Raw genomic sequence first — 13,664 nt, forward strand, 5'->3', positions numbered from 1 at the left:
GGGGGGGGGGGGGGGGCAGAAGAGAGAGTAGCAAGGGAACAGCAACTCCTGGAATGCAAATCCAATACTACTTCTATTCAACAAGTGACACTTACCCACTATTGTTAAAAGATTACAGACCCCTGATCTAGAGGATTTAGTGACTTGAGCCCTTTCAAGCAATACATTTTAAAATAAAGCTGAAGGTAATTTCATATATTTAAACACAAAAAAGCAGACCTTACCTACAAAAATGGAAAAATTCAAAGAAGTGACTCAATGGGATTCAGATTTTATAACAGACAAAGAATTTATCCTAAAATTTAACTGACTGTGGAGTGCACGGGGGGGAAATCACTTGTATGAACAGGGGAAGGAGGTTAGGAAGAGAGATGTACCTTTACCTATTTGCAAAACTAACAAGACAAATATTGGAATACTAGGTACAGTTCTAGTGTCTACATTTTAAAAGCAATGCAAAATTGGAGGAAGCAGGAAAGAGCATGAGAAAAGTAATTAGAGAGCTGGAAAAAGGCCTTTATAGACATACTGAAAGTACAGAGCCGTTGTGGCTCAATTCAGTACAAACCATGCAGACCAGCCACATGATCTCAGTGACTGGGATTTCTATGCTCAGCAGAGCTGCCAGGGCTCAATTAAATGGAGACCAGCTGAGCTCACCACATCAGTTTCAGCAGGACTGGAAAACCCTGCAGAAACCACACTTTCCTAGGGATCTTTGGTGTCGCTGAGACTGATGTAGTGGTCCTGCTCTCAGTGCCAAGCCACCACTGCTCAGTGAAACCGGAGAGCCCTCTCTCATTGCCTTGTCCAACATGGACAAGGCAATGAAGCCACCAGGGATTAACCATTAAATTCATAAACATGATTCACAAAATAATCCCAGACATCTCAAATAAGAATCCATGCTGTGAAAAGCATTCTTCCTGTTGGGGTCTTTCTTTGCAACAGAAGAACTGCTCTACCATTTTTCTATAGTATTAAAAAAATAAGTGAAGATCTGGCATTAAAAAAAGAGTGAAAACAAAGACCCAGCATTTACTAAGGGATGCCTCAAGTAACATTTTGTCAAGGGTATAAGTGCAGTAGAAGGATAGAGAGAAACAGCTGCTGGGAAAGCACAGCTGGGAGCTGCTCAGACAGACAGCAAGGGTATCCCAGACAAACAGCATGCCCCTACCAAGCCTTAAGCAGAACTTAGCCTTAGCTCTCATGTGGAACTTGTCATCCATGTATTTCAAAGCACTTTGGTAAAAGAAAGCTCAAAATGATCTCTCACACTGGAAACAGGCAGAGAGGCTTCCTAACACTACATGACAATCTAGCAGCAGAACTGGGGTCAGAACTGAACTCTCCTGATGGACGGATCAGAGCATGAGGAAGACGACACCAATTCTTGCCTGTTTGGGCCCTGTCACCCAACACACAATAGTAAGGTTGGGAAGATGAAATGGAGACCTCTTTCATTCCTTCCAAGCCTTAGTTGAGGCACAAAGATAGTGGTTTACTCTATATCTGCCTCTGCTATTCCTCCTGTGTGGATACATTCAGGACTTCATTCTCTAGGGTACCTTTAACCAACACTAAATCAATCAAAAAAGCAGGTCTCCCTTCTCCTTCTTCTGCTCTTCCTTCAAGCTACATGCCACCCTCCACCGCAGAGGAACAGAGTCCTGGATCCTGTCATTGCCTCCTTCTGAGCCCTCTAATGGCAAACCACAGTTGCACAGGTCTGATACAGAATTACACCTTAACCTGCATCTGCTCTGAAACTGCTCCAACTGTATGATGGCATAATATTCCACAGATTTAAAACATTACAAAAAGTAACCTGTAACAGCACCTTTACTTTGCGCACACTTGGCTCTTCTCAGTTTCCATGCTAATCCCAGCCTTAATTTTGTAGCCCACTTTAGCAGACATCAGTCCAACAAGCCTGCTATAGACTGATAAAATCCTCACTGCTTATAAGCGAATTGCATGCGTATACCTAAAATATTGTACAGGTTTCCTTTGCTTTATGCGTTCCTGGAAAACAGCGTACAAGTTGAATTTGCATAAAGGAGACCCACTTTACAATTTAACAAATAGAGGTACGTTCCAAGACCTCGATTCTACTGACCCATAGACCTATTTCTACCACTTTTACAAGACAATTTTGGTACTCACCAACAGCAGACAGTGCACACAAGCACAGGGTTGTGGTGAATGTTACCATAATGGGGATAGCAACTACAGAAACATGTTGCAGACAACAAGCAAGGAGCACAGATCCACACAGGAGACTGTATTTTGGTGCGTGTCACTCCCACAATGCACTGCACAAAACAGCTGACTGTGGGCTTCCACCACACCAATCACATAAGAGTGAATTTACCTTGCATATAACAAACTTTTGGTATAAAAATGGTCATCAGATAAAAGCAAATTTGCACATACAGAACCTGCATAAAGGGACGGAAACTTGTACTATGTGCAAGTTACCCAATCCTGAAATGGATACGACCAAAATATGAGTGCAAAGAACATTCAGGAGTATGAGAAACTTCTTTATGTAGTAAAATTGAAAAGACCAAAGCTCTTAACATATGGAGAAGACAAATATGCAAATAATGAATTATGCATATAAAGTAGGTCTGGCACTTCCATTCATGGTTTCACATTACAAGAGCAATAGGGTATTTGTTAGTTTTAAACAAATTAACAACCGATAGAGGATTTTTTCTTTTTACTGTACACTAGTTAGACTATAGAACATGCTACCGAAACTAAAATTAAGTTAAAGAATTTACCAAGTTCAAAAACAGTTAAGCAGGCCTTTGAACAGTTTGTTAAATATAATTATGGCGGCATTAATTAGAGCTGTTTAGTTTGCACTTAATAAACAGAATCCATCTTTGTATATGTATACCTGCACCCCCCACCAAACTGTTTTACCATATGGAATGATTTTCCTAATACTTTTATAGAGTAACTAAAGAGTTTATGAATTAAAGTTTAAAATTTTAAAAACGTTTTAAAAACCTCTGCCATCTTCTGTGAGGCCCTTACCCTAAACAATTTTGGTTAGACTTGGTTTCTATACGTTTAAACTCTGAAATCACATGGCAAGCTATTTAAAGTGCTTTAATTAAGCTATTTAATGCATCTGTTAGAATATATACTAAGAAAACACCACAACAGTGCATTTACCTCCTTAGCATTGGTATTAAGACACCCAAACTCAACCACCACTGCATGTCAGAAATGCAGTAATTGTCATAGCTCACTATGACACACCAAACACAGCTGTAAAGGATTCTCATTATAACACTGTAAAAAACTGGCACTAATCTTTATTGGATCAGTATATGCAAGCTCATGCATCAGTACAAGACAGATCTCTCCAAAAAAACTGGTATTTTGGATCCCCTGGGATCCAAAACAAGGGACTACTCCCTACACAATTTGACGTAAAAGCATAGAGAAGCCCTTGAAATCTTACAGCACTGGAACTGAAACAGCAGGCTAGTGACCTTAATCAAAATGGTACCCTTTGGAGTTGTCATCAGAAGTTCAAATAGGATTTTAAATATATAAAACATATTCCTGATTTTCTATTATCAGGAGCACAGTTCAGTCATCGGGTGAAGTTTACATGACAATAGGTTCTCTTTTCAGCTCCATTTTCCTTTTTTCAAGTGTTTCCCCTCATTTCCTTACCTTTTGTCTCCATCTCCCCCAATACTTCTTTCCCCTCCATGAAACTTAGTTCTCTGCTCCTTCCCTGTCATACTTTTGTCCTTCAAACTTTGGAAAAGGCCAGGGGATCTCTTACCATCTATGACAGGGTGCTTGGTATGCCTGTCAGTTTAAGAAGAAAGGCTGTGGAAGCAGCAGCCTGCAGATGTAGCAGTGGCCAAACAGAAAGTCACCTGATCAGAGGGGGGCTGGGCTTAGGGTATATAAATCCAGGGCCTGCACTGGTCAAGGAGTCTAGCCCTGGGAGCCAGAAAGAGGAGCTCCTGGCAGATGGGCTCCTAGCAGAACAGCTGAGCTGGCACTCCTTGCCAGCACAGAGCCCAGGAACAGGGCAGGCCTGAGAACAGGGGCAAGTGAGACCAAAGAGGAGCAGAGGCAGGGCACAGCAGCCCAGGGATGGGGACCAAGGACCCAAAGCCCAGAGAGGGACAGAAGTAGGAGTCTGCTAGGGTGGGACACAGTGCCTGGGTGTAGCTCACATATGCAAAGTGGCCAGCAAGGAGTACAGGCAGGAAGGCAGTGCCCAGGACTAGCTCCAAGAAGCAAAGAACCCAGGAGAAGTAGACAAGCCTAGAAACTACACCAAGAAGTAGCCAAGGTCAGCAAAGTGCCTGGGCAGGGAGGGCTAGTCAGGCCCAAGAAGGCTGGTGACGGAAACATCTGTGAGGCATGGGAATGGTGTAAAGGGAGGATGGAACCACATAATTAGCCCTCAAGGCAATGACCACAGACATCTGTGGTCAGGAGAGTAAGATCAGGCTTGGGAAGCGCAAAGCTACCTCCTTTTCCTTTAGCATCAAGGCATGGTGAGTGAGCGGAGGGGAGAGTACCCAAAGAGAGCCAGGGATGTATATTGGCAAGAGCTGAGTGGCCACCAGGGAGCAACGTGACCATACATGGGACTACGCACTTGTTACACCCTCCCTATAAAAGCCTTACCACACCTTTGCAGAAAGAGTAGTTTCCTTCTATAGGCTGCTCCCCACATGGAAGAACACCACCTCTAGAAACAGCTGATTCTCTTCTTCTTGCTGGTAATTCAACTGTTCTTAAACTACTTAGCAGCTGGCAATAAAAAAGGCAGAGGTGCATATGTAGGGAGAATGGAGAAGACCATGTTGTGTACTGCTGCCCAGTCCTTAAAGGATTATTATTTCTCATCCATTTTATATTTTGTTCGAAGTTTGAGAGACTTCAGCTGAGAACCTTTAAGCAAGTCACATAGTCCTAGGGAAGGGGTGCGCAAAATATGAACCACAGGTTGGATCCAGCCTGCTAATCAATTGTATGTATGCCCCTACAGTGCTCTACATAGAGCCAAGCCCCACTCAATCCTGCCTGGGGCAGCCCACATGGTGCTCCCACCAACACCACCACCCCAGCCCCAGCCAACTCACCCATCTTCCCGGGGAGCTGCTCCCACTACTGCTGCCACCTCATCCTCCTCTTGCCCCTGCTGCACTGCTCCTGGCTGCAGGTAGCACAGGGAAGCAGTGGCAGCTATAGGGATGCGTCCCAGGCATCACATGCCCAGCTGGGCTGGGGAAAAGCTGCCCCAGATGGCTCCTGACCTAGTACAGAGGGCTACAGCTCCTGGACTCCCTCCACTCACTTGGCTACCCACAGGTAGCTGCTCATCGCACCAAGTGGGTAGAGTATGTGGGAGGCAGGATGGAGATGGAGCCCTGTGCACTGGGGCAGGAGCTGCCCAGCTGCAGCTTCCCTCCACCCAGCTGTGCATGTGATGCCTGGCATGCATCCCCATGGCCACTGCTGCTTCCCCATGCAACCTGCTGCCCAGAGTGGTACAGCAGGGGCAGGAGGAGGTGGAGCTGCTGGAGGCAGGGAGAACTAAGCAGTACCCAGGTGACTACAACAGCAGCCCAGGAGGAAGCTGTGCATGCTGGCCAGAGCCATCAACAGGCATGGGGTGAATGCGAGTGGAAGCACAGTGCGAGCTGCCCTGGGCACCAAGTTAGGAATCTAGTAGTGGTGGGCCAATCAGATGCAGTGAGAAGAGAAAGCAAGAATACTAGATGAAAAGTGAGGAAAGCAAGTGGAAAGTATAATAAAAGCACAAGCTGAATTTATCCATTTCAGTATGTGCTCCAGCAGCAGGTAAAATTGCAGGTTCAAGACACAAGATCTTTAAGCTGCACTAGAAAAGGGGTTTGCTAGGTTCTGCATCAGGGGTGTTCAACCCCCAGTCCGTGGCCAGATCCAGTCCCTAGAGCAGTGTCATCCAGGCCACAGGGCTCCCTCTGGGTCCAAATATTTGGCATCAAGGGAGCAATGGAACTACTCCTATGCTGCCAAGTTTCCAGACTCACGAGACGCTCCAGGCCCTGCACAACAAATCAGGGACACAGTGTTCAATCCCAGCACACAGGACCATGTAGAGCCCAAACCAGGTGCACAGGACCAGACTGCAGTAGGTTTAGGGTGAGTGCCAGTCTGCAGGCTGGATTAAGCCCCATACTATTCATTTGTGTCTCAGAGTCAAGAACTTGAGCACAATAAAGACAAAGACAGATACAGACAACCAATCCAGTTTTGCACTGAGACAGAATGTGAGAATTATTTCCTACCAATCCTCTGAAAAAAAGAGAAATGAACCCAAGAATAAGTTATTTCAGGGAAATCCTATAAGCTGTGTTATAGGAGCAGTCCAACTAGATAATGATTAGCAGTGTGAATGGTTAAACAATTAATCATTTAATCAATAAGCCGAATGATAACCAGCTATAGCCTACCCGTTATTTAGCGTAGGGCAGGGGTCCATGGAGCCTAGCTATTAAAGTATTAATCCCACCTCCTCACTCCTCTGCTGACCACAACAAAAGCAGCCCAGCTCCCTCTCTGGGGAGCACAGAAGTCAGAGGCCACCTTGCTATGCACTGTGAGGGGCCCAATCCTGAAAATAAAAATTTAAAATAGAAAGATGCTTAAAAGAAAAGGAACTGCCCACCTGCCCTGCTCATAATGAGGCAAGCTCTGGGGAGCTGGGGCCCCAGGGAACCAGTAAGTCCTCACTATACCTCAGGGGGCTAGAAGCAGCTCAGTCCTGCCAGGACAGGCAGGGGTGAGCTGCAGGCTGGCACAGAGCAGCCCCACGTGGGCCAAGCTAGGGGTTGGCACGCCAATTAATTATTTAACTGCTGTAATTACAACATGTTAACCAGATTTTTTTTTTAAATCAGCATTTAGATCCCTAATGATGATAATGGAACCATGAAAACTGCTATGAGGCAAACTGAACTGAAATCAAAAACACGCTACAACAGCTGACCAACAGTACACTGAAAGGTACGCCAGGTTATTTGTTGCCTACCTAACCACAGATACCCAAAACCAATGGATTCCCATTTAAAACACAATTTACCATGGCTATTTTGCAACAATCCTACATGATTGTTTCAATTATAAGCACAAATATTTATGCAAAAATGGTTCATTTGTTGCACAAATCCAATACAGAAAATAAATTTCAGAAAAATGCCTGTGGTGCCAAAAGTTCAAGGTGATAATAAAGTTACAAGTTAAAAGCTAAAGGTGTTATTTGAATGTGAAGAAAGAATGCTTCCTTCTATTTAAGAAGAGAGACATATTTTTAAACACTTAACGAGAGCACAGTCGTTATTACACATATTGCAGTTTGCCGTTTAAAAGATTTCTGCCTTGTAATAGGGAGCGCTGAATAGTTCTATCAAATCAACCAGACAACTTCAGATACACAAACAAATAAATGACTGATGAAGAGCTTTTACGTAGGACATGCATTAGATAGTACAGAGTTTAAAAAAAAAAAAAATTTACAAGCCAACATTAAATACCTCGTCTTAGTTAGCCATGCAACCCGGCAATGCTAGTCAGATATGGAAGAAATACAAAAACTGAAGCAAATCTTAAAGGCATTAACTAGACAGTTATACTTAGCTGACCTACTTATTTAATAGTGATTAAAAGCAGAGTACAGCAACTGCAAAACCAGCTACAGCACCTAAGTCTGTCACCTATACCTAGTATATATCATTAACATTCTTCCAGTTTAGCCAGGCTTTACCTATTTGAGCTTTTAATTTGAGCTGTCCAAAAGAGCTTCTAGCAGCAAAGAAGCTACAATAAAGATGTTTTAGTTGTTCAAGTTAGAGGGTTAGTTACCAAGCATACAGAAGCAAACTTAAGTAGTCTTACCACATCATCTGTCAGTGTCTTGATATTTAAATGCTGAAAATTAAAGAAGAAACCAGTCATATCACTATCTTGAAAAAAAAAATGTTTTTGCATAATTAAGCAGCTTTAAAAAAAAAATCTGTAAGAGGAAATTAAACATGGTTTTAACAAATCTCTTTAAAACAATACCTAATAAGAAACAGTTTATTTCCTTGACTTGGTTTTAACTGGCTTACAAATATACAGCAAGTCACCTAAGAAAAACTATGTACATTTCCAAAGATTTAACAGGATTTTAATTAGACTCTGGCTATGCATAGAAGTTACATTTATAGTGCCACAAATAAAGTTAAGAATATACACATCCCCAGAATGTTACAAAAATGACAGAAGCATTACAGATTGAACAATAAATTTTCTGCAGCATATTTTATAGTGCTACTTTTCACACCTGCAAATCACACTTGCATTACAGGGGGTCTCTTAGCTCCCCAGCATCCCACAGTGCTTGATTTCCCCCTGCTCCAAAAGGGGGGAGAGAAAGAGGGAAGTAGGAAGAATGTGTGGTATGGACATCTTAAGCACCATCTGGGTGCTCAGCATACTCAACTACAAATGCAAGTTTGTTCGAGGCCTTACTTGCTCAAATGGCAAATAGCGCAATACAGTCCAAGTGCTATCGCAAATTATTCAATTTCCGTATACTATATTTAATTCTAGAACAGGGCTCTGCAACTTGCAAGCAGCAGGGGGCTGCAGACCCAGGGCCACACACTGCACGGACCATGGACCCAAACACTGCACACTGTGGGGTGGGAAGGCACCCCCCAGTTCCTCACCACTGTGCAAGCTGCCTACTATCTCCCCTGCTGCACAGCTGCTCCCCCCGCCCAAAACTCCAGCACATGTGGCCTGGCAGGAAATAGAATTTTTGCAATAGGGATCTGATCCCCAATCCTGCCGCTGCCAGCAGGGAGCCCAGAAAAGGTTTGTAAGTGCTACAATTGAGCTGGATGGGGCAGCAGCTCTGCAGAAAAGGACCTGAGGGTTACAGTGGACAACAAGCTGAATGTGAGCCAAGCGTGGCATTGTTGCGCAGGTGGCTGACAGCATACTGGGCTGCATTAGTAAGACTGTTACCAGCAGATCAAGGGAAGTGATTCTTTCCCTTCTATTCTGGTGAGGCTATATCTGAAGTAATTAGGGGGCTGGGACACATGACTTCTGAGGAGAAGCTGAGGAACCTGGGCTTATTTCTGGAGAAGAGACCAGCATGGCACACGAAGGTATTTTGCTTGGCACGTGCACCTCAGGACAGACAGCAGGGACGGGGCCAGGGCTTCACTGCCACAACAAGGATCAGGCTCCTTGCAGATACCCTGCTGTCCACCCCTGGCATATCAACATCTTACAACTCAAGATTGCAAGGTTTTTTAATCACTCTGCCCAAAAAAAGTTACCAACCCCTGAGCTACTGTTCTCAGTGGTGCCAGCCGACAGAACAGTCGTCTCACGTTGCAGCAAGAAAAGTTTAGGTTGGATATTAGGGGGGAAAAAACTCACTAGGAGGGTAGTAAAGCACTGGAACAAGTTAAAGAGAAAGGTCATGTAATCTCCATCCTTGGAGGTTTTGAAGATCTGGCTAGACAAAGCCTTGGCTAGTATGATCTAGCTGGGGGTGGTTAGCGAGGTTCAGTGCTTGTTTGAAAGTGGCTCTGGGAAGATCTTTTTAAGAATAGGTTTCTTTCTAGTATGGGTTGCAGTTGTTTGAGGATTTTCCATACGAGTTCGAGGGAGGGGTGATATGTCATAACCAGCAGTGTGCAATTTGTGGGGGGGTTTCTTCTGTACTGCAGCAATTCTTCACATGGTATTTGGGTGGCTCTTTCAAACGTGCAATCTCTCTCTCTGGAGGAGTGTCCTTGTTGAGTGAAAGCCTTTTTAAGATTGGTGAGGTGATAATTTCAGATTCTAGTTACCCCTTACGGAAAAGAAGCTTTTCCTTATGCCATGTGCATGCATACATGCAGCATTTATCAATAACATAATCGGCTACAAAGGCCAAAAAAGCCGATTGCCAACAACGACAATTTCCCATTTACCAGTGCCGATACTATATGGACCTACATATCCCTGCACCTCTAATACTGTTGTTGTTAAATTTAAACATTATGAAGGAACATAATTTCATTTCATTTCTAGGTGGCTGCTCTCATTTGAATATATCCATGTTTCTTCTGAAGCTGTTTTCAGCATTTCTACTATAGAAGTGGCTTAAGTGCTAGGCATCCAAAGAAAAAACAATAGGCCTCCTCAATTTCTGCCATTAATTATAGCCCAGGTTTCAGCGCCATAGTACAAAATGACTGAGTTCTCTCACTGCGCACCTTATGTATTTACATAATGACATGACAGAGCACTCTTTACCTGGGGAAGTGAGATTATGTTCAAAAAGCTTGTGCTCTCTACAAGTATCTTATTTAGTTCGCCTAAAGTTGTACATCTACCCTGCCTTCTGACTGACTTCAGACCAACACAGCTAACTACCTCTCTTCACTCCTAACCTACCAACCTTAACATTTTTTCCCATTTTAATACATGTAGAAGTTACTCTCAGTTCAAGAAAGTGAATTTCCTACACACACTATTCATTTTGATTAAAGGTAAATATAAAAATGTGTGAACCTGAACTCATTCACCAATAAAAAAAAAAACCTTCAAAACTTAAACTGAAACCTTACGGTTCAGTTCAAAGAGCCTCAACGTTCTTATAGGCTGAATTACAAATACTGTATTGTTTTCTAGTACTATGCCAAATATACTTGTTATTACTAGAAGTTATAGTTTTCAAAGATGATAATAAACCAGAGGAAAAAAATAATTTATAAATGTTTACATAGCTGCAGAGCCCCAAGATGTTTTCCTTCTCCGGACACATGAAGCATCAAGGATGCTTACAAGATCAAGGTTGTAGAATACGTAGAAACAGAGACCAAGGGGAAAGGGAGGGAAGGCACAATAATGCACCTGAAATTTTTATGAAAGTGAAGTGTATTATGGCATAATACCTCTAGATGTACAGAGGTTTGGATAACAGGACATCTACCGCAAAGAAAGTATAGACATCACGATGCTTTCCTTTCTACACAACATTCAGGCTTCAAAAGGAGACATAAAAATCTATCTCCCCTTTCATCTGTTCCATTGTGGGGTAGCTGGTACATGCCCCTGGAAAGTAGGAGAGCTGGGTTTGAAACCTTAGGCTGAGCAGGATACCTTAGCAGCTTTACCTGTGGCAATACTTAAAAACAAGTTAAAGCATAAAATGAAGGTGGCTACAAGGCTGATGTGGATCTCACCTTTAGTATCCAAAAATAATTTCCGCTGTGAGCTCGGAACTCAGCAGTTAGAAATGAAAAAAACATAGGAGCACTGGGATCAGGCACTGGAGGGAAGATTACTCCATCATACATTACAGAGACAAATTGATATGGCTTTGGAAGAGTCAAACACCATCTGAGAAACCAACAGCCAAGTAATTTCCAGTATTGGTTGGGATGTGTTAATACTGCATAAAAGGGACAGAGGAGACATCACCTGGAACTGTAAATCAATTCTGGTCACCTGTGTTCTAACGCAAACTAAAACAGGTACAGGGAGTAGATACTAGAATGAATAGAATAAAAGAGCAGGTCTTCAGACAGAAAATTAAAAGACCTTGTCTCACAAAGCAACAGAGAAGAAAATACAAGTGTTTTCAATAAATGCATCAGGGCCAAGCACCAGGGAGGAAGAAGGGCTATTTAAATAAACAAACAACAGCATCTCATAAGGATAAATGGATCTAGACTCAAGTCAAGTCAGTCCCAAGGCCATGCCAACTGTTGGGGCACCTTTGATATAATAATAACAACTTTCCTCCATTCTTCCCAGTCTTTTGCAATCCTTGTACAATCAGTAAGTTTTAATCCCATCCAGTCTTTGATGTTGGTGGTCCAGCTCGTCCTATGCCTTCCTCCTCTTCATTTAGATCTAGTCCAAGGACAAATATTTTGAGGCTGAAAGTTAGATTTGTAACCTTCTGCCCAAAGCAGCAAGGTTCTGGAACAGTTTTCTAAAGGAAGTATTGGTAGCAAGCCAACTAGTTTGAAGGAAGAGCTTGATACCAATATAACAGTGCTTGCAAGAGACTAAACTGACTTAAAAGTTCCTTGAGGTCCTACATCTCTATACGTTCTGGGGTGCAATCAGTAAAATCCTCAACGGATTTCTTTGAGGCATAGTGCTAAACCGTCATGCATTTATCTTTTTCAAAAGCTTTAACCATTGCTTTGAAAAGGTTAAGTGACTCAAGTATTTGCACGATTTTTTACATCAATATTTCCTCCAAGTAGATAAATATTTCAGTTTCTAGACGTTAACAATTTTCATGCCAAGCCAAACATACAATACCTTTAAAAAGAGAGAGGTGGTGGTTCAAAACCAAGAAACTCATATACACTTCAAAAGCAGGATTTTTCAGGTATCAACTATAATTTAAAATTATATATTTATAAGCTATGTAAGTATACAGGCAAAATATAAAACTTGATTTTTGGAGGTAACTTTAGTTCTATTCACAAATCACAGAAACCTACCATATGTACTCAAATAAAAGACTAGGTTTTTTGCCCCAATTTACACCAAGGGGTTGAAGCCCCCCTATCTTATAATCACATACAAGAAAGTCTCACTAAATACACTGTCTTTCAGTGAACTGCTGGTAAAAGCAACATGTGCTCAGCAATGGAAACCAACTATAAAATACATAGTTGGTATTGGGAAGCCTTTTTTTTTTTTGGAAAATGTTTTGTGTTCCAGGTTGAATCAAATCCAAATCCATTTGAATCATTCAAGAACCTTATGTGGCCCTGCTACCAGCAAGTATCCTTCACCCCAGGCTGGGGCTTCAGATGCTTCCTAATCCTTTGGCAGGCATCCTGCATGCAGCCCCAAGCTTTGGGCTTGGGGTTCAGATGCCCACCCCTCCCCCCCCCTGGAGTTTTGCTTGCCTTCAGCCATATGGCCACAGGAACAATCACAGAATCATAGAAGTAGGGTCAGAAGGGACCTTATAGATCTTCAAGTCTGACCCCCTGCCAGGGCAGGAGAAAAAACTGTGCTCAAACAAGCTAGGAAGAAGTCTCCCATTTCCGTAAGGTTGGCATGGTATCTGCCCACGGCCTCCTGGGGGGTCAGATCAAACTGTAGTTTGTTACACTGGTCTGATACTTGAGCCAAAAATGCAATTAAAATGGCACAGTGGAGTGGAGGATACACCCTTGTTTGCCTGTGGACAGGACTCCTTACAAAAGCCTCATAGTTGGTTTCCTGCTGGCCAGTGTCCAGTGGGAGGATCTCCGCTACACGCCAACAATATATTTTATTATTATTATTTATTTTTAAGGAAAAATTTTCATGTCCGAAGTCAAATCAGCCAAATCAATTCCAAATCCGTGAGTCATTCAAGAACTATCTGAGGCTCTACTACTGGCAAGCATCCACCACCCCTGCCTGGGGTCAGATGCTTCCAAATCCTTTAGCAGGCTTCCTACACACAGGCCGAAGCCCAGAGGCTTGGGGTTCGGATGCCCCCGAGCTGGAAAGAGCCACAGCTGCACCGGGCGGCTGCCAGTGGCAGTGCTGGGAGTGGAGCAGCAGCAAAATCTGGGGTGGATGCAGCATCCTCCTAGTGCCACAGACACCCACTC

The 13,664-nt window shown here is 43.1% G+C and overlaps 1 protein-coding gene across 2 annotated transcripts in view; it reads right to left on the bottom strand.

Moving 5' to 3' along the window:
* DIAPH3 (diaphanous related formin 3) overlaps nucleotides 1–8,000 on the bottom strand; it is a 562,409-nt gene extending 554,409 nt beyond the window's left edge. For both annotated transcript variants that reach the window (XM_019525253.1, XM_019525252.1), the window contains exon 1: nucleotides 7,936–8,000. In XM_019525253.1, coding sequence (XP_019380798.1) covers nucleotides 7,936–7,995 — 60 coding nt within the window. In that variant the 5' untranslated portion in view covers nucleotides 7,996–8,000. The remainder of the gene's footprint in view (nucleotides 1–7,935) is intronic.
* Between the last annotated feature and the right edge of the window lie 5,664 nt (nucleotides 8,001–13,664).

Source organism: Gavialis gangeticus, unplaced genomic scaffold (genome assembly GCF_001723915.1).
Source record: "Gavialis gangeticus isolate Ggan-Ray unplaced genomic scaffold, GavGan_comp1, whole genome shotgun sequence".
Taxonomy (NCBI): domain Eukaryota; kingdom Metazoa; phylum Chordata; order Crocodylia; family Gavialidae; genus Gavialis; species Gavialis gangeticus.